Source organism: Falco cherrug, chromosome 3, assembly GCF_023634085.1.
Source record: "Falco cherrug isolate bFalChe1 chromosome 3, bFalChe1.pri, whole genome shotgun sequence".
Lineage (NCBI taxonomy): Eukaryota > Metazoa > Chordata > Aves > Falconiformes > Falconidae > Falco > Falco cherrug.
Genome location: NC_073699.1, coordinates 5232916 through 5258221, shown reverse-complemented (window position 1 = coordinate 5258221; position 25306 = coordinate 5232916). Strand labels below are relative to the sequence as shown.

The 25306-nt window shown below is 42.2% G+C and overlaps 1 protein-coding gene across 3 annotated transcripts in view; it reads left to right on the top strand.

Moving 5' to 3' along the window:
* The window catches only part of TRAPPC9 (trafficking protein particle complex subunit 9), a 508568-nt gene extending 485555 nt beyond the window's left edge, over window positions 1–23013 (top strand). For all 3 annotated transcript variants that reach the window (XM_055703587.1, XM_055703586.1, XM_055703588.1), the window contains 2 exons: window positions 12051–12274; window positions 19823–23013. In XM_055703587.1, the coding sequence (XP_055559562.1) occupies window positions 12051–12274; window positions 19823–20002 (404 nt within the window). In that variant the 3' untranslated portion in view covers window positions 20003–23013. The remainder of the gene's footprint in view (window positions 1–12050; window positions 12275–19822) is intronic.
* Window positions 23014–25306: the final 2293 nt, after the last annotated feature.

Genomic DNA, 25306 nt, shown 5'->3' with positions numbered 1-25306 from the left:
CGCCCGAACAGCAGGAATGCTGTAGGTGGCATCAGGAGACATTTATTGCCTTGGCACAGCTGTTTGGGGGACTGGGATGGCAACCAGGACCCCTTGACATGCACCCTCACTCTTTGTATGAAGACTGCAAGGAAGGTTTTCTTTTCATATGAAATGGGCAGCATCATTTCTCAGATCAATTCAAACCAGCAAAAGCTATTTTTCTCCTTTCCTCCTTTTTTATTTTTTTTTTAAAAAACATTTTAATTTTTAAAAAAATATTAAAATTTATTAAAATGTTTTTATTTTTTTAAAAAAGCAACTCTTTTTTCCTGCACCGCCAAATAAAACCTCCATGAAATACCTTTTGCCATATCCCTAGGTAATGTAAATCCATGGATTTTGATAAAGGTAAAAATCTGGTCCCTGCAGGTACAGAGGTGATGGGGTTTGGGAGGATTTTTTGTTTGTGCCTTGTAGGAGGAAACAAGGTGCAGTCAGGATCACTTCACATGGGTATCCACAAAGTGATGCATGACTTCAGAAGTACAACTAAGGAAGCCATAAAGTCTTTCCATACATTGAATTTTGAAGACTTTTAGCTTCAGTTTTGTCAAATTCCTATGCTTTACAACCGCTCTTCATTTCATAGGCATTCCACTGAGGTGTATCAAGGATATACCTGTCATCTGAAAATACATAAAGCGTTGAAATATTGTACCAGTGAGAGCTTGTCAGATGATGCAGTGTTGCTGTGCCTGCCGTGGAGGGTGAGGAGTTAATTTCTCTTCTCTGCTTATGCATCTGTGGGTCTCTAGAAGGTAGAGCAGCCTCAATACTGTCCCTGTAGATGAGCTGATAGCCCTGGCCAGTATGCACACAGAGCCTTGTGAAAATTCTTCTTCGAAAAGAGGCCTAATCAGCTGCCGCACTACACTGATTTGCTTTAAAAAAAAAAAAAAAAATATCTGTCTTTTAAAAGCCAGAGATAAAGGGATCGAATTTGACACTTGCTCATCGCTCATTTTTCCAGTGCCTTGGCCGGCTGGAGTGCGGTTGCAGGGTTTGAGCAAGGGAAGGTTTTGCCACCCGAATGGCCAGTTAGAGGAGAGGGGTTTTTCGGGAATGCTTTGCAGCACTTGACAGGTAGAGCCCAAGGCATGGCTCGCAGCCTTGGGCATGGAGAGGATTGATTTTACTTTCTCTAGCTGAACTCAGTGTTTCTTTTCTTTTCCCCTGCCCCCAGTATTTAATTTGTACTTGTATTTAAACACAAAGTTTTCATCCTCTCTGCACTTCACCGTGCTGATACCTGGGGTGTTCATTCCCTCAAAATGCAGTGATGGGGAAGAGAGGGTTTCTAGGCTCTTACTTAACTCTTTTGCCAAAGAATTCTCCTTTAAATAGCATTGGTTTTATTTCAATTTACTTTTCTTTATGGTTGAGTTTCCTTTTATACTTTCTCTCCCTTCCTGCATGTCCTATAAATCCTCAGGTTCTACCTTCAGTTTAGTGTAAGGTTTATTCCCATAAGGACTTGCTACCTCTATTAGCCAGCACAGGGGTTTTGAAAGCTTGCAATTAAGATGTTTTTCTCTATCTTCTGGAAGTTTTCTTCCCTTCTCAGTTCTATCGGGTAGCTTATGCATTCATTTCTGCTCACTGAAGACTCCTGACTGCTCTTCGCAGGACAGGTTAACTCCTTCCTAATACGTCTCAGTGTCCCCATATGGAAAACTTCCTGATCTCACCAGATAGCCTGGAGGTTTGAGGTATACATATATTTTTAATTATTATTTATTTAAGGTTATTTATTTTATTGTTTCTAATTCTGTAGCAGTGCTGGCTGGAAATCCCAGGCAAATAGGTCTGTGTAGTTCTAAGTGCCGACAGATTGTTCTGCTAAGCTGTTAGGAGCATAAGTATTGTTGTTCCTAAGAGCTTATAGTCTAGTATTATATATATACACATAGGTATGTGTGTACATACGTATGTATTTATATATATATACACTATAGAAGTATATATTTAATATAAAAAAAAGCAGGGAAGAGGAATCAAGAAAACAGTATGATACTAGGGTATTATACTAGATAAACAGTACTACAAAAAACTGCTAGAGAAGTAGTTTGGCAGAGAAGTTGTAGCCCATAGGTAGCGGTGAGCACAACTTGCCACCTCTGTAGCAATCAGGTAGCAGGTTGCTTGGGTATTAGTGCATGACCTCAGCAACAGGTTTCAGCTTGCAGGGGAAAAGTTGGGTCAGTATGTGAGGATTTAGCCTGGGCTAAGCTCTCCTGCTACAGCTAGGAAGCAGCCAAGCTGGGAACAATGTCTGTGCAAGGTGCCACGTGTACATAACCAGGTTACAGACCTACAGGACGATCTTTGAAGCAAGGTCTTCAGTGAATAGAACTAGTTTGGAGGTGTCAAAAGCAGAGATGAAGAGATTTTAATTGTGTAAGGCTTATAATCCAATTAGATCTTAGACAAGGGTTTGGCAATGTAGGCAGAGTGAAAAGGTCAAGTTTGAAGGAGTTTTGTAGAAAGAACTTTGCACAGACTGGAGGTGTGAGTAATGAGAGGAGATCAAGTTCAAAGAGAGAGCCAAGACTGGCAGAAAAGAGTCTGATTTTATTTCTGAAATTAAGACAGGTATGGAAAGGACTTAATGAAAAATTCAGGAGCTAGGTTTTGAGCATGTTCAGTTTTAGCAAGTAGTAAATTATTAACAGCAAGATCTCAAAGAGGGCCAAAAGTTGTTTGGTTTGATGACTCTAGGCCTAATGGTTTATTGTTTTCAGTAAGTTTGATTGTTACTTGTATGTTTGTATCCTATCTAGCAAGGAAGAATATGGACTTGTCACAGAGGATAACTGAAAACTTCCATCTATGTATATCTATTAGTGCAGTTCTTTTGTGAATTTAAATTAGATTTTGAGACAAGTCATAATGTAGAAGAAGGATGCAATCAGGATGAAGAAGTCGTAGCACCACAGTAAGGCTTAATAGTTTCCAAGTCACATCTACCTGGATTACTGTCTCATGTCTTGATGCAGAAGTGGCAGAACAGACTAACCATGTATAAGGAAAACAGTAAAAGCTGAACTAAATCTACTGGTAAATAAACCAACCTAGAGTTGTTAGACTGAAATATGCTGTGACTGAAATAAAAAAAAAAAAAACCAACCTTTATAAAGAGTATGTCCATTTTAATGTGCACCTCCGCTTTTGAGCAACTCCGGTCTGTAGACATTAGCCACACGTAGTCTAGTAACCACACGTCACACCTTCCCTGTACATAAAGGGCTGTGATGCAGCGTTTGTACCTGGAGTTGTTTAATAGCTCTCATTTAGCTCAGCTCATTACGTTTCAGTCGTGGTTGGGCTAAAGGAGGCTCATGAGGCTCAGTGTCCTGGCGCTCATATTTACACAGTTACTGAAACGTGGTAAATCATCTACCTGCCTGTTAATAGGAGGTTATATATTATCTTGTACCAGGCTTTGGCTGCTCTACAAGGACACGAAAATTCTTGCGGCCTGGACATCGGATGCAATATTTCACAGTTCTTTTTTAAGACAAGCATGAAAAATGGGTCATGTACCCATCATTTTTCTTTAAATAATCAGGATCACTTTTTTTTGCGTTCTTCAAGCATCCTGCCCCTGTGTCTCTGTACATCTGAGCAGGGAGATACCTGCTGTCTCACCTCTCTTCTCACCTGCATTTGAGTTCCTTCTGCTTCAGACAGTACATCGCATATTTCATCGTACAGGCCTCAAATATGACAATTATACTACACACAGGAGTAGTTTAACTAGCGATTTAAAATACAGCTACCTGTTAGGTATGATCCTTATCGATGTAAGAGACCAGAGCACCACTGTGTGCCTGTTGAATGGATAATGCAGAAAATACTGTTTCCATGTGAAACAGTAGAAAGTCCAGAAAAATAGTTTCCACTTCCATATTGCCACATTCAGTAAGAGTTTAGGTGAGTACATTGCGTGGTGAAATCCACATATTTGACTTTGCCTGAGCAGAACTGAGTAAAGGAGCCTAGTTTTGTGTCTCTGCTGTTAAGCCGAAGTTACTTCTTTTGTGACCATGTGCTAGCTCACTCCTGTCTCCATAGGGAATGGGCCACAATCAGCATCCTTATCACTGATTTCTAGAGAAGGTAGCACTTCCTGGAGGTCTGCAGTCTACGCAGTGTCTAGGCTGAACCTGCTTTGAGATCAGATTCCCAAACCAGCACATAAGGGCTCCAAAAAGCTCCTTTTTTTACCATTAACTTTTCAGCCACAAGTCAGAAACTCTCACAAAGTTTGCATGAGACCTTGAAAATTTTCCTCTGTGGAGGGAGAGGTTTGTCTCACATCCGTCATTGCAGAATGGTAGAAAGAAGGAGAAAATTTTAAGTCTGTGCAACCAGGGAGGAATAAGGTGATTTTCTTTCAGTAAGCTGTAGGTTAAGGCACAGTATTCATGACCTGGAGCGGTTTTGCACAAAGCTGCCAGTATACAAAAAATAGCGTTATATGATATATTGTAGTATGGATTAGTTTTATTTAAATGTAATATAGGGCTTTTTCCCCCTTTTTTTTCCTTTCATATTTTTTTTTCCCCACAAGGCAGGGTAAGAATGCTCTGAAAGTAGACCTGCTGCAGACAAGCTATAAAAATAAGGTTTTGAATAACCTAAAATAACATGCAAATCCTGGGATTGTGAAATTTCAAAACACAGGCATACACTGTATGCCAGCCTGACCTGCTGGCTGTGTAGCAGATAATAAAAAGAAGTCTTCCACAAACCTGCTTGTGATGAATAGATAAAAAGGGGTTGGCCCACATTCAGAAATGAGACTATTCAAGCAAGCTAGGGCTATGTCACAGAATATTTTAAAATAAGTCAAAAGGAGCTCAGGCTCCCTGGAAAAAAGAGCTTTGAGACCTTTAAAATTTTAGGGGTCTGCCTTTGAGCATTTAGATTAGGACTGGCCACAAGCAGTACAAACTCAGGAGAGATTTTCGCTTTGATAGCAAATTGGGCAAATCACCAAATGACAGGTTATCTTGGCTGCCACAGGAGAGACCAGACAAGCAGGTGCCATCCGTATGCCAGCAATTTCCCAGGGAAGGAGCAATGTCTGTCATAAAGAGCATGTGCAAAATAACTCCCACCAAATCCAGAGAGGTTAAACTTTAATACATTTCTTTAATAAATCTGTGGTTAACGAGCATTCATGTTTGCTGGTTTAAGATACCAAGTGGAAGTTGAAGGCAGTTGAACCCCAGAGCGCTGGTCATGTTCATACTTCTCTTTTCAGCTAGCATGACCCTGGTATTCAGACTTAATTGAAGAAGATTGTGCTACATCTAAACATTTACAGCCAAGATAAGTAGCACTGAAATTGAACGCTGATCACATGTCTGCCAAGGATAGATTTTGAGATTAAAATTGGACATAAACATTATACTGATTTGGAGGAAGAAAGCTTACTCAGTGCAAATGAACAATGTTGAAAAATCCTTTTCCAAGCAAGTCCTATGGGGATGCTGCAGCATCCTCAGTCCGTTGTCATCACAGAGTTAAGAACAGACACAAACTCGAAACAATTTGGCAAGAACAATAATCGGACCAGTCGGGATCTGTCATCAGCATACTGGCCACTGCAAAAGAGTGATTAAATAGGAAGACACAGACAATTATCAAAGACTAATTGCTTATTGTTGTAGAACTATATTTTAAATGTGTTTTTCTTTTTAATTGCTTTTGGAGCGAATAAAGTGTCCTTAATTCAATTGTAAAATGTTTGGGAATGGGAAGTCTGCCAGAAATCCAGCAGCTCACAGGTCTTGTGAAAGCAGTTGCCTCTTTTACTAGCCTATATTCATGTTCAGTCATCCCATCCTCTGCCAACTTTCCTGTTTTCAGGTTCGTGCTCCTGTGTTAGCTGAAGGTCTCTGGGTTGTTGATACTTCCAGGAAGCCACACTAGTTTGTTCCTATCTTTTCCTGTATTTTTTATTCATCCCTGTCCAAAGGCCTTGACCCAAAGAGGAGCTGCACTCTTCAGGTCCGTAGAGCTCTTGGCTCAGCAGGCTGTGAGTATAAGGGCACTTTCGAGGACAGGACTAGCCGTGGTTGGCAAGGGGAGAGATTCATGTAATTTGAACCCATTACAATACAAACATCTGTATACCTCTGGGCTCTGTTACTATTGACTGCAATGAAATTATGCAGGGGATGGATCTGCCTCGGTATTGTGTCAGTAGAACAATGAATGAATATGAGGATGTTATTCCAAGTTAAGATGCTCAGATTTAGTGTGAGAAGCAGATCCAAACCACATGCAGAAGGTTTTATGCAAATGGCTATGAGGCTCTTGTGTTATTAAATAACCATTCAGCGCTTTCGTGATGAGAGTGACAGGGAACACGGGTTTTATATTCATAAAAATATCTTTTGTATGGAAGTATTCAGCTCTGAAAATTCTGCAGTACCTTGTAATGGACGAGCAAATGAAATCAATACTATATCTCTATGTGTAAATAGTTTGCATGAATGGTTTAGAAAATGAAAGGGAACTGATCTACATGAAGGAGAACAAGTGGGAAGAGGGGAAACGGAAACAGTGCTTAGGTTCATATATTGGAGGAGATACACAGGAAAATTCAAGGAGCCTGTTGTCACAGCACAACGCCACATGTTACCTGCCAGCTCCCCTAAGCAGCTGAATGAACCCCAAATTACAGGCTGCTAAAATTGTTGCTGACCTGACGTTGCAGCAAGAGGAAGGACAGGGAACTTGCTTGTCTGGAGACAGGCAGGATCAGCTTGCTCTGTACATAGAGTTTGCCTGTAGTACAGGTTTTTTCTCCATTCTGATCTTTCTTCCATCTGTGTAATACGTAAGATCAGAAACAGACAGAATTGTTCAACGTATTTCTAAAAGAATGGTTTAAAAAACCCCAAAAACTCGCTTTGCATTGTTAAGTTCCTTGCAAAATCCTTTAACAAACATTCTTGCAGAAGAGGGCGGCGGGGCGTGGGGGTGGAGGAGTGTAAAGGCTCATCCAGACAGCATGGTTGGCCCTTTCCTTGCTCTTTTATGGCAATTAGAAGTAAAGCTGGCCTGGGCAGACATTTTAATCAGCAGTTTAGATTTGGTGAACACAGAAAAACTGAATCATTCTGTGAGGCTTTCACTGCAGCAACTCCAGCTTGGGCTCTTGCTCTTTGGCTTTCCTCCATCAGTGTACCTGATGGACATTATCTGGAGCCATCAGCGTTGTTGATGTTCTTTTCCCCTCCTCAGACCGCAGCTCTTCTGGTTCACAGACCTTGGTAAGACTAGCATTTCGGAACAGTTCTAATAGCATAAAAAATGGTTGATTGGCTAAAATTATCCAAGCTAACACAGTACAGCAGAGCAAGGCTTGCGTTTCTGGGCTTGAAATCTCTTGTACCTTTCACGTGAGAAGTATTTGCTCATTTGGGCATCTCTTGCCTTGAGTTTTGTTGACCTGCTTGTTTGTGCAAAGCCATGCCTCTGCGAGGTGTTTGCTTGAGCCGTGTTCCCTGCTGCAGTGAATGGCAGGGGCTAGTGCATCTGCATCAGGTGGGGATTCAAGAGCCAGATTAAAAGCAAACATCCAATGGAAATTTCTCCATCCCCCGCTGTAAAGATGAGCACAAACACCCTGCCTTCCTCTGCAGCCAATGTTTTTTTAAAATCAACCCAAACTTGAGTGAGGAGAGTAAACATTGCTGGCATATGCATTTCCACTGAGATTAAACATGTATTTGTATGCAGCTTTCCAAAATCAAACTTCCAGAGTGACAAAGAGGGAGTTGGGTGCGGCAGTGCGATTAGCTGTGACTCAGGACTCTTGACGTATAGATGGGCCAAGGAGTTGCGAGTGCTCGCATCGAAACTTGACAAAGTAGCAAGAACAACTTACTCTGTGTTAGTATGACTAAATAACACAAGATGTTAATAATGTTTGGTATTCATTTCAGAGCTGCTCCTTTGGGTTATGTAGGCAGAACTGCACCTGACAGGTGATGGTAAATTATGTTTTTCTTGTGGAATAGTGGTTGTCTTCCTGTTATAACGTTCATTCTCTTTTGTTGACGGTTTTCAGATCCTGAAAGAAAGACACAGTAAGAATTCTGATACGTTATTTTCATATAATGGTCTCCCAGACTTCCTGTGGTGTCAGTGAGCATCACCTATCAGCTGGGCCATGAAGTAGTTTTTCCAGCTAGATTAATTCATGGACATCCTAAAAGGCTTGGCTACAGCCATCAGTGGAAAAGCAAGGCTTTTCCAGCCACCTTTCTCGGTGCCTTGTAACATCCTCATCCTCTGCTTTCCAAAATTTGTTGGAGAACATTTTCTCCTTAGTATAATAATCACATAGAGAAGGTCCTAGGGATAAAATAGAGCGGTCCTGTGCCATGAACGGGTGTGTGACAGACTGTCTCTTTCCTTTTTTCATGGTTATCAAGGAGTGCAGGGTAATGCTGGCGCCCAGGGCTGCCAACACGGTGGATGTGTGTAGGTAAGTGAGCAGGAATGGCGGGGGGGAAGCAGCATTCTGTTGGCTTATTAAAGTACTTAAAAAAGGAATTAACTTTCACTTAGAAAGAGATTGCTAGGTCTTCATGCTCCTTTTGCCCTGACAGCCAGTTTACGCTTCCACCTTTTTTATGTAATTTATATATGCTATTTGCATTAAACTTGGTCCTTCTAATTTCATGAAGCAGTGTTTCTCTTGTATCTGGATCTTTGGGGGATGGAGGTATGGCCACCACTGTCTTCTGTGCTAGCAACTGTATCTTCTGATTCAGAGCTCCTGTATACTGAAGCCAATAATGATTCACTCTCACAGCAGTGGTGTGAGCAGTCTCAGCTTTTATATGCCATCTGTGTGAGCGAGCTGAATCTGCAGAAATGGGACCCTGTACACATGGCTTTTCCTCTGTTCATGGATGAAAATATTAAAGCAAATCCGTATGGTCCATGAGATGTTTTCTGTGTCAGAAAGGGAGTAAAACTGCCTGTCAAACCAAGCTGTTCTCTGATGAAAGGGGACTGTTTTTAAACACTCCTTTCCATAGTATTTTGCACGCCAGCCATGTGTTTTTTCTCATCTGACATCTCATTGAGATCCTTGGCTTCAGTACTGCAAGAGGGAAGGGTGTGCTGGGAGGGAAGGAAATAATCTCTCAATATGTACACAAGCACAGGTGCGCACGCACGCTTTTGAATCAATCTTAAATTAATTGAATTTTTTTTTTGAATATGAAAGAAAATTCATCTGGTTAAGCCATGCTTAATTGCTTCCCTTTTGTTTGGATTTTCTATTTTCACATGAAAATATTAGGAAGCAATGCTCTGAGCTATTATTAGATACAAAGGTGGAGGCGGAGGGCAAAGGGTTCATTTACAATTCCTACAGCAGAGCACTGAATTTTAAAGCTAAAAATTGACGAGCAGCTTGAAATAAAGATTCATCCACTTAGCTTACTGAGTATTTCTGAAGGTTCATGCTGGTGTGGGGAGCTAACCGTTCATGCAGCTGTAAGACCTGCTGGCTGGAAGAATCAGGAAAAAAAGTTTTTAGATATTTTTTTTTTTTTAATGAAAACACTTACCTTGCATGGAGAAGCTTGAAAATATTTACTGATACGAAGTAATGAATTGATATAAATGCAATTTGTTTTGAAGGAAGCAACTGGACTTCACTTCTGTGGCAGGAGGCTGGGAAGCATAAAGATTATCCATACACACACATGAAAAATTCAACTCAGTTAATCCCAGATAGTGGGATAGCATTATAACCACTACTTCACCTCCATGATCTTAGGGCAATCCTGCAAGAAGCAATCTGATCATGTAGGGCAGGAAAGCCCACAACATTAGAGTGTGCTATTGCAAAACAAATCCAACGCCAAACAGGTTTTCTAGCCCTTCCCTAAAAATGCAGTGAAGGTTATAACTTGCTTTCACAGAATCACAGAATGGTTGAGGTTGGCAGGGACCTCTGGAGGTCATCTGGTCCAATCCCCTGCTCAAGCAGGGCCACCTAGAGCACTTACCAAGGATGAGGACTGCACAGCCTCCCTGGGCAGCCTGTGCCAGTGCTCGGTCACCCTCACAGTAAAAAAAATATATAATTCCTGATGTTCAGAGGGAACCTCCTGTGGTTCAGTTTGTGCCCATTGCTTCTGGTGCTGTCACTGGGCACCACTGAAAAAAGCCTGCCTCTGCCTTCTTCGCACCCTCCCTTCAGGTATTTCTATGCATCTAGAAGATCTGCTCTGAGCCGTCTGTTCTCCAGGCTGAGCAGTCCCAGCTCTCTCAGCCTTTCCTCATAGGAGAGATGCTCCGGTCCCTTCATCCTCTTCACTGGACTCTCTCCAGTATGTCCGTGCCTTTCTTGGACTAAGAAGCCCAGAACGGGACACAGTACTCCAGGTGTGGCCTCAACCAGTGCTCTCGTTGTCAAAAAACCTGGGCATCTCCTTTGGAAAGGAAAGTTTTGGCACGAGAGCTATTCCAACTGGGACCAGCACGGGTTTGGGATAGCTGCAGCTTGAGCACTGCAGGGTTGTTCTGTGCTCCCTCTGCCAAGCCTCTTGTATCTGGGACTTGCTGTTGCATTTGGGCAGCTTTGGTCAAGGAGGGATTTTCATCTGGGTAGCTCAGCTTTGCAGACCTGACCTCTGGGATAAATGTCCCTTTCTGAACGCCTTTCTTTTTTGGCACTAGCTTTCTTTTTTTCCTCCAGTTGCTGCGCCAAGGCTTGTTCAGCTTGCAACACACCAGGACATAACAAGAACATGCATCATTTTGTAGTTTTTTGTCTAAGGCAGCAAAACAAAAATAAGTACAAAAAAATAAAAATTACTTTGGTGGTGGTTGGTTTGGGGTTTTTTTCTGTGAAAGCTCCTGAAGCATAAAAATAGTGCCTTTTCTTGAAGAGGGGATATTACTAATGTAAATCTGATGCTGTTGGCAGAGGAATAATATGCTGTATGTCATAAGGCAAGAGACTGAGGAGGAGCTGGAGCGATCGAAATGCCTCATGGGCATGTGCGATTGTGGGGATGGGTATTCACACAGAGGATGCTTTCTTACATGTGCCCAGGGCTTTCTCTTATCTCTGAACATGAACCCATAGTGAAACAGAAATGTTCCTGTATTAATACTGCATCAGAGATAACCCTCATCTGAAAAATACAGTAATACTGCACAACTGGGAACCCTTTCAGAGCGGGCAATTGGACTAGCAATTTTGTAGCGTGTTGGTAATGAAACATTTGGGTTCTGTGTAAGCAAATGGGCAAGGTTAGTGGACACATTACTCCGGCTGTCATTGTCCCTGCAGTAACCGATGTAGAGGCTTTATATTTTCTACTATCCCAGTAAGGGAAAGAAAAGCAGGAAGTTAAAAATAGAAATCCTAGAATGAATTAAAGTGCGAAGAGTGAACAAGCTCGTAGTACTGCTGTATAATTTTAAAATCCCTTTTTTTCCCTTAGAATCTGGACTTTAATATATGTATTACATTGCAAATTCTGGCGGTGGCTGTCGTGCTCCAAAAGGTCACCTCCATACAGGAGGATTTATTGTGGCTGTAGCATGTGAACATGGCCATCCAGCCCTGGATCTGTGTAGCTACCATTTGTATTGATGATTCCTGTCTGTATTTCCCTTCACCTGATGCTGTTGATTTGCAGGAGAAGTTGTCTGTGGGTCTGGCCTTCAACACCGGCGGCTAAAAAGATTCTCTTCTGGTGCCTGTGGATAGAGTGTAATTGGTTTTTTTCATTGCACTGTCAACAGCTGTGGGCAGATATCAGGCCTTTATGAGCTGGTTTTTGCAAGCAGTTTCCCTGCAACACCACCCTACACGACACCGCCGAGTTGGTTAACTGCCAAGCACCCTTGGTTTCACGCGGGTTACTTTTTCTTGTGAAGTTTCCTATCAAGATTATATGTGATTTCTAAAGCAGGGGTCCAGCATAACGTGGAATTGTTTTCTTGATTGGCAGATATCCTCGTTGATGGCCAGCTTTGTGACTGCGATATCGTGGTGAACTGCACGGTGGGAGACCCTGTCCCGCTGGAGGTGAAGCTGACCAACTGGAGCAAACACAGCGTGGGACCCTTCGCTCTCACCGTGATGCCCTACCAGGATTACCAAAACGGGGTGCACAACTACGAGCTGCAAGATGCTATCACCTTTGTGGGATCCAACACCTTCTACATCGATTCGGTATGTCTATCAGATGTGTCGTGATGCCGGATGACATGAATTTGCAGAAAAGGACTTCAGTATTCCATTGTGCTTTCTAAGGCAGATTAATTTTTGGAAAGCACCATGATTTCGGAAATTTAAAAAAAAAAAATCCAGCTATTGCTAAAGGTGTTGCTAGGTTTGAGGATATGGAATCATCTCTCTGCAATGGTTTTAGACTGTAATTTCCTATCATGTAAACCACTAGTAAAGTATCAGAGACAGTGACTTTTGGTTGCTCTAGATCTGACAAAATATGAATGGGTAACCTAGATAAAATGCGTAATACCATATTGCCAGTCCCTTGAGCCATCCAGTGCAGCCTGCAGTAATAGTTTGTAAGTAACTTTTTCTCTTTAGTCCATAAGAAATACTCCCCAGGCTGAGCCAAGGAACACTGCAAATCAGTTTTAGTCAGGTCCTGAGGAAATGCAACAGACTGCAAAAAGAAAATGTTAAATGTAATGACCGATCTGACGAGCTGGTTCATTTCCTTGTCGCTTAGCATACTTCTGTAAAACCATAAAGAAAAATAGAAAGCATGCTTAAAATGAGACAGAAAAAGTCCCTTTTTACAACAGTTGAGATTTTGATTTTTATCTCAGTTTCTTCTTTAGAACATTCAAGTCTAGGAGCTTTTTGCTTCTAAGGCAAGACATTGAGAATATGGATAACACTACTCTCTCCCATACCCTTCCCCCAAAAATTGCAACAACAAAAAAATCAGGACTGAAAAACAGACAGACAGTACTGCAAAGTGGAATAAGCAGTACTTCTGGTAACTTATGAAATAAACATGAAGAAGATAGTGAGTGTTTGGGATAGCGCTTAGCACCTTTGCTTAGGTCAGCTCTTCGGATCACAAATAAAATGTACTTGTCAAAACGGAATATGTAAGTGAACCTTAGTATGAAAAAAATGAAAGGTTAACCACAGGGATAGTCCCCATGCATATTTTTCAATTATGCGTCATGGGGAGAAAATATTTCAGAAAGCTAATGATCATGGAATAGACCATCAACTTGAATTTTAATGGGGGCTAACTATATTCTCAGCTGAATAATTTAAATATGTCAACAGAAATAATCAAGAGATGGCTTGCTTTGACTCTCTTTCTGACAATGTGGAATTCTTAGTTGGAGTGGCAGTGTTTGGATGCCCAGCTGCTGAAAGACCTGACCCTCCAGGCTAATGAGGGGAAAGGGGGATGTCAGTGTGATGTATTCTTACCTTCTGACTGAGTCTCCTACAGGGCAAAAAGTCAGGAGTTCACATTGCTTATGCCTACCCAGGCAGCTTTCTCATACGTTACGGTCCCCGCTTTTGCCCTGCTGTTCAGTATTGTGACATGTTTCCAATAGCATGGTCCCTAATAAGTTAAAAATAGCACTGTTTTCCCATTTGTCCGCCTCGTCGTCCAAACAGGTGAAATTAAGAAAATGTCGAGTCTTAGACAAGAAGTGTTATATTTCATGGTATGTGGTATTGATACTTGTCATACATAGGCTCGCACAGAAAATGCTTAGTCATATTTCTTTGAGGCATAGAGCCCTGATCATGGAAGAAAATTCTTCAGACAGTGTATCTAATGCGGCCAGAGTCCCTTTCATCCCCCATAATAACTAATTCAGTAATGGAAAAAAGATTTCAGAAAGCCGCACTTGTTTTGGGGACAAGAAGAAAGTCCTGGTTTGTGCATTTGATGCTTCAGGGAAGAATGAACATACTTAGAATTGTGTTCATGCTCTGAGTTTGCCAGAAACTCAGACAGATGCTGGTTAAGAAACCAAAGAAGCACATGGTTGGGTGAGATGAAAGGTTTAGAATTTCTCTTTTTTATAAATGAAAGCTGAGACACTGGACTAGGTTTGCTGCTGGTCACTGGTTAACTCAGTGCTGCTCTGTCAAAGCTGTTAAACACGTGCCCACGATTTTCATAAACTGAGGTCCCGGGCACACGATTATTTTGCTTGTTTAATGGAGGTGGCTTGAGATGCTACCACTTCCCAGCTGCTTTTTTCAGCCCCTCTGCAGGAAGATGTTCCCCGCTTCCCCAGCAGACCCAGCGGGAGCGATGGTGTGAGCATTCGTTTTTGTGCAAAGTTGGCCAGTTTAGCCAAAACAACGTTCGTCAGCAGTTTAAGCTAATTGGGCTGACTTTACACTGACACTGGCAAGGAGGTGGTGACATGATTTATTGCGCTGCCGAGCTGGGTGGGAGGAAGGATGGAGAACTAGCATATGGTTGGTGTATGAGTACTGTATGGTCAAGAACAAGTGGGAGCATCAGATATTAGAGCAAGAGAAAATACTTCTTATGTCCTGAAAATCTGGTCTGTTGTCATGCTGATGCAGACAGTACATTATTGGTGCTCAACTGAACGTGATTTCTCTGGGAAAAAAAACAAATGAAACCCAACCCCCCTCTGCTTTCCTAAATGTTAGTTTCATATTTAGCCTGATGCTCAGCAAATCACAATTATTTTTGATTCCATACTAAAAAGTCTCAAAGCAGTTTCTGTTGCTATCTGGAAGACAGGGGATATATACAGGGATTTTCATGCACATGCTGCTTTGCAGTATAAATAGAACTTGTTTAAAAGGTAAAGTCATACGATTTTGTATTTCTCTCTCTTGCGGTTTGAAGTCCAGGTTAGATGAATTATCTTGGAAGTAACATAATAAGGGCTTTTTCACCTTTTTGTGCTCTTGCTTCAATTCAACGCAGAAGTCTGGGTTTGTGTCACAAAGCCTCTGCTGGGAGATACTACTTCAAAAAGCAAATCTTCTACTGAAAAAAATGAAGTGTATTGAGGTATTTCCATGCATTTTAAATTAAGTAAAATCTTTAGTTTTAAGCACAACTTCCAGTTTGGTTAACTTTACCTTTCTATGTCTGTATTTATCAGAAAAAGTGACTTCCTCAGTTATGATTTAGATAATAGACATTTTTGTTCAGTGCACAGTTTTGAAACATAACACGGTGGACCCCCACCCATTAAAAATACATTGCACTGATTTATGTTTTATCTCACTTCACAACTTGAAGTCTAGCTTTAGCCATATTATTAAAAGTTCTTAGTTCTTACCGATATTGGAATTCGTTTCTTTTTTTGACTAATTGGTTGATAGGACAAAGTTACTTCTTAGCAAATTAAAAACAAAAAAATTATCTTCTAGGGAGAGTCCTGAAACTACCAGCAATTCATCTTTCCTTGTTCCTGCTTTTGCCATTACTATTCTCAAGCAGGGCTTTTTTTTCCTGCGTGTGTTATCAGGCACTGGCTCAAGTGATCGGTAGTGGGAGATGAGGAGAAATTCATTAGTAGATGGTCATTTTGAATCAGCTCAGAAGCTATGATGAACATTTGCTCACTTCTGGCAAGTCCTCTGTGGCCCATCTGGAACAAATTAGTTTTCTTGGCACTGTTCTACTTGCACTGTAAACTCTTTGGGGCAGCGAACAGTAGCTGGCACTAGCCCTAATCTCCAACTGAGCTCCCTAAGTACTACAGCAGTATAAATAAGTAGTAATTAGTTCTAAGCAATCACAGTCCCACATGGTAGCCTGAATCAGGGAAGGATTAGAATGGAGCTAGAAACTTAATTTTTCTTCTATCTCAGCAGAACAGAGGAGTAATGTGGGCATTTTTTTTTTCTTGATTCTTCAGTGTGTGTTTGGGTTTGGGTTTTGGGTTCTTTTTCTTTTAGGAGTAATGTGGGCGGTTTTTTTTCTTGAATCTTCAGTGTTTGTTTGGTTTTGGGTTGGTTTTGGTTTTGGTTCGTTTTGTTTTGGTTTTTTTTCCTGGGATAGAAGCTTCCCGTCTTTGGTTTCCATGATTTGGTGGAATTTTAGTAAAACCTTTTTCAAGTCTGACTTGTCTCAGCAAGCATGTATTCAACAGCATCTCAGATTGGCACAACATATAAGCACATATCTAGGCATTGACACTACGAGAGCTGTGTGCTGCTAGATGGAGTGACGATACAAATTTCATCTGGATCAGGCACGAGTGTGTGTTCCTCATGTTTCTGGGAGGTTAGCTGGATCGTGCACTGCGATCAGTGGGAGGGTGTGTGCTGTCAGCTGTGGCAGAAAACGTCTGACTTATGTACACATCTGAACAAGTCACCCTGCACTTGCTCCCTTCCCAGGCAGCGGAGAGCCAGTCGCCAGGGCTGATGGTGTTAAGGGGACATTTTACCTCATTCTACATTTGATCAGATGAATCTGCGTGTTGAACAGCTGGCTCAGATGTGGATATCCACTTTACAGACATTGGGGCGGATTCAGTTGCAGACTGAGACATCTGAATGTGTAGGTGTCACCATGGACGCTGGCCAGCTAAGCTCCCATTAGTCAATGGAGGCGTAGTCTGGAGCCAGTAGAACCTGGCTTACACTACACAGACACTGGGGTGAGATTCAGTTGCCTAAAAGTAGGCGTCTACCATCATTTGGGTGCTGTGGGTATCCCATCTGGCCTCCATCTCCTGCCAGAAGTCCTGTAAATCATCCTGTACATCTTGCCAGCCCTGTGCACACGTCTTTACGCCTTAGGTCATCCCAAATGTCATGAGGTGCCTACATTTAGGCAACTATATCCTGACTCTATGGGCTGGCTAGGTAGAGCATTCTCTGTTTGCTCCACTGGCTGCATTGACTAGAAGTCTTCTTACTGCAGAAGAAGCTCAGATACCTAGTGTGCAGACACCGAAATGTAGGTGGTTTATTCTCAAAATTAACCCTGTGCCTGGAATACCAGTTGGGTTGGATCTGGCCCTTTTCTTACTGGTCTGCTGCTGATGTACTTGTGGTAATCTGGGAATGTTTGTAGGCAGCCCCACTAGAAAGGCAGCGTTACTTTTCAAAGTTAGTTACTTCTTGTAACTTGTGCAGAGCCACTTGCATCTCAACAGTGCAAAGGTTTCAAGCTACTTTTGCTTCTCTGTTTCTTCCCCAGACCACAAGTGTTGATCAAAGTAGTGGTTGTACAAGTGGCCGTACACATTTGGATAGTCCCCAGACCATGAACCGTGAACCAGGTTGTTTGGTCTGTGTGTACTGCACACAGGGAGATGGGATGCAGGCAGAACAGGACACATCCCACTACCTGCCTCGCTGGCTCTACTCGCTTGTGCTGTAGAAGCTGGTGACTGGTGCAGAGACTTGTGCTGCAAAGGCAGGAGGAGCAACCAACCATGTAGGAAGAACCTGAAATGAGTGCTGATGTTTCTGAAGCCACCTTCCTGCTTGCCAAGGGCTCTGATCAATGCTGTTTTGGAGGTTTCCTTGTGGTGCAGCTAGATTAGGAAAAACAGACTGGGAGCTTGAAAAAGATATGGGTCCTGAGGAGCCTTCATTTGCTGTTTTCCTCCAGCCATTGCTGGCATTGGGGCCTACCTCTGTCCTCCTCTGGAAGCATGTCGGCATCAGTTCCAGTGAGGCAGAAATAAGTCAGGCAGCCCTGGGAGGAGGGGACGGAAGCAGGAGGGGAGGCTGTTTGATGTTCTGCATGTCCAGACGCAATGCCAGAGGGCAAGAACTTGTACCCAGCTAGGAGGGGAGATGCCAAGGACAGGGGTCAGGAGAACAGCTGTGGCTGCTCTGATCATTCGTGCGGATGATATGATGCTGATACAAGTTTGCTGTAGGTCAGCAAAAGTGCCCAGCACCAAAGCCAAGGGGAGCCTGAGCTTTGTCAGCTCTGATGCTGCTGCTGCTTGTGAACAGCCAGGCCCTTGTGCAGGAGCAGCAGCTCTTCAACAGAGAAGCCTGATACCCCAGGGGACTGTACGGGGTGCACATCTGCTGGCTAAAGGACCCAGCAATGAAAGTCAAAAAAACCCTAGAACAGGAGAAAACAGAAACAAACAGTTCACTCCCCTCACATCTGAAAGCTACAAAGAACCTTACTCACTGGAGGTGGTGGCAGGTGATTTTCAACTCTCTGACATGTTCTTGAGGTGCCTCACACCCTGGGAAACTTTTCCTAGTGGTTCATCTCCCCCCTCTCCCCCACCATAGTCTAGTCATCATCCTTGTGCTGGTCTTCCTATGCAATGACAAGATGCCCTTCAGCAAAGGATGTCCGTAGACACTTTCCCAGTTAATACCCCATTGTGGATGTCCCAGTTCACCATATGACCAAAATTTTTATGGTGGGCAAGAATCCCGATTAGCTGCATCCCTTCACTGTTCCCAGTGGTAATATCCCATCAATTCCTAGTGATTTTGCTTGCAAAGATTTTCTCCCCCTGAATCCAATCAAGCGCAGCACCTCTGGGCATCTCAGGGCTTCTGGATCCAACACCAGAGTTTGTGTTGTGGTTGGGTTTGGGTCTCGGCTTGGCTGACCAGTGGTCTGTCACACTGTCACTGGGAATCAGCACTGCACTCTGCAACATGATGGACGCTGAGGTGTTTGGAGATGACAAAGAAAGGCCCATTACCAATGAATATTCAAGGAAAAAAGAAAATACACACGGGCACACCTGTTAAAGTAGGGATGACCCCTTGAATATATATTGAGTTTCAGGGTTTCAGGGTCTGAAGAGCAGAAAGGCTTCTTAGATGGTCTTAGCTGAGGGAAGACCAGTACTGAGGAGTATCAGGTGCTGTGTATTGGGTCTTTTCTGCTGAGGTGAAGTTGCCTTTTCACAAGGTTTTGAATAAATTCCGTCCAATGAAACGGCTTTGTGCCGATTCTGTGTTTTGCATCTGCAGCAACTTTAACACAATTCTAGGCACCCTGAAACTGGATTTAACATCCTGTGGAAGCAGATATTAATTCAAACATTGTCACATGCTGAACAGTCGTGGGGGTGTCAAAGTTAGAAATTACTTCAGTGTCTTGCTGAAATGATGGACTAAGATACATTATTTGTTGTAAAGATATGGATCATAAGTGGTTTTATGAGGAAGGGAAATATACGAATCTAGAAACAGTGTGAACTCTGTATTTAATTTGGACAAGTTAAATCAGGGTGGATACTTTTTGTGGGGTTTTTCTTGCTAAACTCAATTATTATAATGATAGTGAATATTAAAGATTCTTGATTAGAATTTGCAGTCAGATTGTGTCTGAATTATAAGTGGGGATGAATTTAGCTGTTGCTAAGTTGTTAAGTGGTGTTTGACCATGTGTTTAGCCTGAGTTCAGAGACGCGATTTAGACCTTTAATGGAGATGTCGATAAATGCAGCCTAAGGAAATATTTTTGGGTGACCTCTGCCTTAAACCAACTCTGTTCTGGAATCAGTGGCTCCTAAAGAACTTTTATTCTGGTCAGAGTTGTGCCACAGCTTTGCTGCGTGAGAGAATAATACAGGGTTTAATTTTCAGTGCTCTGGTTTTACCATTGCTAGAACAGGGACAAGATCTTTACTCCTTTTTGTGTGAAGGCAATATTGAGATGTGAATCTAGAGTACTTTGAGATTGTTTGAAGGAGCTACTGAATGGCAAAATACAATTGTTTGGGTTTGTTGCTGGCTTAATTATACTGATTTTCACATTTTCTTTTCCAGGTGAAGCCGACCAAAGACTCCGTGTACTTTGGAGCACTCCTCTTTCTCTACACAGGCGATTTCTACTTGAATATCAAATTCCATGAAGACAACTGCAGCAAGGAACTGCCTCTCTCCTGGTTCTGCCTTCCTAGTGTCCACATCCGTGCTACAGAGCCCATGGGACAAACTAAGCTGTAAATATACTGTGTGCTATTTGGTTAACCGCAGTGCGCAGAAATGCTTGGCACATCCTCTGCTTGACCCCAGCTTGTTTCTGTCAAACCTCAGGCCACAGGCCCTACTTTGGAGGAACAGCTGAACACTTTCTGAATTGGCTGACAGTCATTTGGGCAGCTGCTTTAGCTAATTTCAGAGAGAGAGAGAGAGAGTTTATAACTGCTCTAGAGTTTTCCTCTGTTTCCAAAAAGCCTATGAAACTGCTAATATGTGCATTGTACTTTCATATGCTCTGTTAATAATCAGTGGGCTTGAAAGGGTCTTGAGGACTGTTAAGAGAGCTGAATTTAACCATGTGTTTGAAGGTCTCAATTCCAACTTGAATAATCCCGTTTTAGCATTTTTCAACAAGAATTGTGTATCTGTATGAAATTCCTCCTGGCTTATGCTGGACCCATGGCATGTACCCTTGAGGTGTACTTCTGTCTTAGATTTGTTCACAGGCTTGTTCTTGTTCATTTCTTTGCTATTTGGTGTCTTTGATGGTAAATAGCGGTAATGATGCTTTTTCCTGTGTTACTGAAGGTAAGAATAGCAAATGTGCCTCCAGTTATTCTCCTCCTCCCCTGAGCCCGGTGGCACTTGTTCCTGGTAGAGTCACTGTTCGATAGGTCTATGAACAAGAAAGGAAGTAAGGCAATAAAGAGCTAAAGAATTTTGTCCTTGAGAAAGGAAATAAGGCAACTTTTGGGTTGTCTAAGGCTTGCCTGTGAATTTGGGCTTTTGCAATTCTGTTTTATACAATCACAATCGCTTGAAACATTTGCAGACACTTAAAGAGCCACCAGAATTTATCAGCTGGTCTTTAATATCACTTTGCATGATTTTTTTCATTTCTGCATCTGATCACATTTTTCGTGCTAATAGACTGGGCTTGATTATGTGGTTGGGTTTTTTTCCCCTTTGTTTTATTTAGAATGCTTAAGTTTAATTATTAGGCAATTAAGGCCATGGAATTCCTGACCATAACAGTAGTTGATGAATGTACTGAAAATTTAGCCTGTTGTCTTTCAGAATAATGTTTTTGTATAGCGAGACCCGTATTGACCCCACATAAAGCAGGGAGATGTCTTAGCTGTATGATTAATATGTTATTTCATGGACCATATGTTTCAAACCTGTCTCAATCTTTTCTTAAAGTTACAGCCTGCGGCTCTTAAATTTGGTGGTAGGATACCTTTGGGGGTGGATGCACCAAGGTGTGTCAGGGGTGCTCCACTTAGCTCCACTTAGCTCTGTATGTGCTAAATCTACGTGCACAACCTCTTTGCAGAATTTTTGGTTGTTCAGGCTTCATCCAGATGTGAGCACACCACTTCATGCCTGATGTGGTCCATCCTGCTCATGCTGTGGAGCACCAGCACACGTAGCTCATTCTGGCTCTCTGCACCATGCCCAGTGGTACTTACAGATGTGACTGGTGTTTTCCCTAGGAACTACAGTGCTCAAAACTCAATTAATTGCATGTTTGCAAATGACTGTAATGTATTCATTCCAAATATATTTCTAATTTGAGGGAACTATAGCTATAGCATGATAGCTATATTTCCAGGATATGCAGGGTATTATCTCTGAAAACCTGTATTGTGGCAATCTTATCAGTGTTTGCTCTTGAGCTGTGGCTCTATACACAGCTTTAAATGTCAGAGTGGAAGTCTTCAGTCTTAAAATGACGGAAATCTAAGGCCAGCTGAAGATTTACTTGCAATGGTGTACTGCTCTCTCAGGTGCCAGCAAACCATGTCCAGTAGGAAAACTGTTCCATAGATTTGCACAGTGGCTCTGGGCCACTGACACCGATGGAAAGAGCGTCCAGCAAGCTGAGTTGGGCATGTTTTTTGTGTTGGTGGAACGTGGTTAATTGGTTGTGACATGAGGCTGCACTAGGTAGGTATATATGCAGGGAAATAAGGTCCTGGGAGAGCAGGAATTAAACAACTTAATGTTCTTCACAAAAGCTTGCTTTTGACATGCGTGTCTGTACTATGTTACACAACACTGTTGCAGCAAAATCCAAATTGGGCTGTATTCAGTATTCCCAGCAGGTAATCTGCAGATGAAAGGAATATAGCTAAGGCTTTGTAAGGACCACACTGCATTTGAAACAAAAATACTGTTGCAGTCAGGATGTTTCAGCTTACCTAGCTAAGGGATCATTTCCTACTTTATTTTTGAGAGCTTTCTCTGAGATGGGATGTTATTGTTCTATGAAGCCTGTCCTGGGATACAACATTCCTGTGCCCTTTACTTACAAAGGATCCTGATCCACAGCCTGCTGAAGCTGTTGGAGTGTAAGCAGGTTTTACTATAACAAAAGCAAGCTGCGTATTTCCTAGGTTTCCAATACACCATTATAAATCTGCCATATGTGCTCATAAATATAAGTTCTTATGTGTGAGCTGACCCTTAATGGTCAATCTGTTCATTATATAGTAGACCACTCTGTCCTTTGTCAACTTTGATGCTTAGTTGCTTTTGGCAGTTGTGATATCTTTCCCAATTTTCTCACACTTCTACTTGTCTTGGTGAGAGAGATGAAACACAAGAAATTCTTCCTCCTGGGGATTATTTGTGACATGTCCAGGAGGAGAATATTTAAGTGTCAGCGTAATTTGGAGAAGGGTGAGAGGACAGTACTTGAGAGTACTGTATCACTGGGAGTGCTGTCAGGATTGGTCCTTGCAGTGCTTGAAAAAAGGATAATACTTTCCTGATCTGCTCTCCTTTTCTGCAACTGAAAACTTGTTTTTATTTCTCTCAACTACCCAGCTATTATTTTGAACATGATAAGCCAAACTGCATTGTTACACAGATGTATATCTGATATGATCCCACTTGGTTGAGTTAAATCATTTGTAATTTAAATCACCCTTGCTGAGAGCAAACATTGGTCCAATATATGTGTGCATTGGTGAAGCATAAGTTGTGTAAATTTAACTGTCCAAATAAATACTTATCTTGTGTTATTTACACCTCTGCCTGTCTCTTTTGTCTATAATTATTGATAATGTTCTTGTGTGTTTTTACTGATAGTAATAATAATATATCTCTTGATGCTGCATTCTGTCTCTGAAAGGATGTATTCGTCCCTGGAACTGAAATTTCAGCTTCACTCAAAACTTTCTGTTTGTAGATGAACTCAGAAAGATGTGTGTGAACTCAGAAAGAACTCCATAGTGTGGTTCCTGTGTCAGTGTCCATTAATTGTAAGCTGAGGGGAGAGAGAGGCACTCACGTGAAAAGTTACTTATGCCTGAGTTTCCTAATGTTGCCGATGAGGGTGGTGAAACACTGGAACAGGTTGCCCAGAGAGGTGCCTCATCCCTGGAAACATTCAAGGTCAGGTTGAATGGGGCTCTGAGAAACCTAATTTAGTTGAAGACGTTCCTGCTTGTTGCAGGGGAGTTGTAGTAGATGACCTTCAACGGTCCCTTCTGACCCAAACCATTATATGACTCTATGACCCTTTCCATCCTCTACAAAAAGAGCTCAAAGGCTGGAAGGAGGACCCTTACAGAGGTCATACATCTGGGAAGAGTGGAAGCACTTGTTTTGTGTGCACCATCTGAGGTCCAGCTGTAGAGAGCTTTGTGGCAGGTGCTGGAGGCCGCAATGCCTGTGAAGGACCTTGAAGGCTAAAGAAGAAAATAGGTAAAATCAGGTTGGCTGAACGCCCGGAAGACAAACGGGATATGAAGCGAGGCTGGAGCGGATGCGCGATGCCACGTCGGCAGCTGGCTGAGAACATGAAACTCACAGAGAGAAGAAAGAAGAGAGAAAAAAAAATGCAACAAGTTCAGTGTGTTTGTAACTTAGTAATTAACCAATTATATGTAGCCGAGAAGTGTGTGAACAGTATTGATTAATCAATCAATGATATTTTAGTATGTTTCGCATGTACAACAAACGAGGATATATAAGCGTGGGGTTTGGACTAATAAGGGGTCTTCTGGTCAAATTCAGGAGTCCGTGCCTCAACCTCCTCAAATGGTGACCCCTATGGTGGTGTTCCAAAGTCTTGGAAGAATAGGGACGGAACTGGTCAATAAAAACGACCGCTTGTGGAAGAGGGCTGCGTTCCGGAGGAGGCGTCTTGGCTGAATGATCGTCTTGCCGGCTGGACCAGGCGGACAACCTAAACCCCGGGGATAACACCTGTATGCATCGAGACAGGTGAGCAGCCAAGAAACTTTAGAGATTTTAAATATTTGCAGAAATTTCAAGAAGCTTTAGAAACCTGTACTCATTGTGACAGGCGAGCAATCAAGAAGCTTTAGAAACCTGTATGCGTTGTGACAGATGAGCAGCCAAGAACCTTTAGAGACTTTAATAATTTTAAGAAATTTTAAGAAATTTTAAGAGACCTTAGAAACTTTAGAATCTTTAGAAACTTTAGAAAATGGGATCCCATATGTCTTCAGAGGAAAAAAGTATATTAAGGATGCTTCAACATATTTTGCACAAAAGAGGAATTCTATATGCAAAAAGTAATTTGAGACTGTTGCTAGCTTGGTTAAAGAGCCAAGCCACCCCCCCACCCCCCCAGCTACCTCAACACAAATATTTGATGTTAGAATGTGGGAGTCAGCAAGAGAGCAAATTTGGGAAAAGGCATCTTGAGGAGATTTAACTGCTACCCAAGTTATGACTACTTGGAGATCAGTGCTCGAGAGTTTGAAAGAGATGCGTGCAGAAAAACAGCCTGCAGGTATTGCTAAAGGAGGCTCGGTCAGAGACTGAGAAGGGGCGGGAAGGCAGTGTAATAAAGCAAGATGTTGCTCAGGCAGACGGAGCCAAATGAGAGTGAGGCTGAGGCTGAAATTGAGCATTTTCCTGATGAACTAGAAGGACCAGAGTCGGAGGACTCAGATGAGGATGGACAAGATGAAAATTTGTCAAATTTAAGATTGGAAGATTTGCAGTTAAAAAAGGAACAGTCAAAAGTAAGGAAGAAGCAACTGGTGCGGCAGAGTGCTAATAAGGAAAGCAGTAGTGATGATGAAAATGATATCGGGAGAGGGATTAAAGAAGAGTGCAGGAGTGCACTTGGAAAGTACGAAAGAGGGAGTGCACGCGTTTCCTGTGATATTACAAGATAGACACCCAGGCCAGTAGCAGGTGTTTCACTGGGAAATGATTAAGGAACTATGGAAAACTGTAATGCAAAATGGACCATATTCTTTCACACAAACTTTATTAGAGATTGTGATGATGGGTCCGCAGCTAGTGACTCTCTTAGAATGGATCTGTGACAAAGTGCTGGAC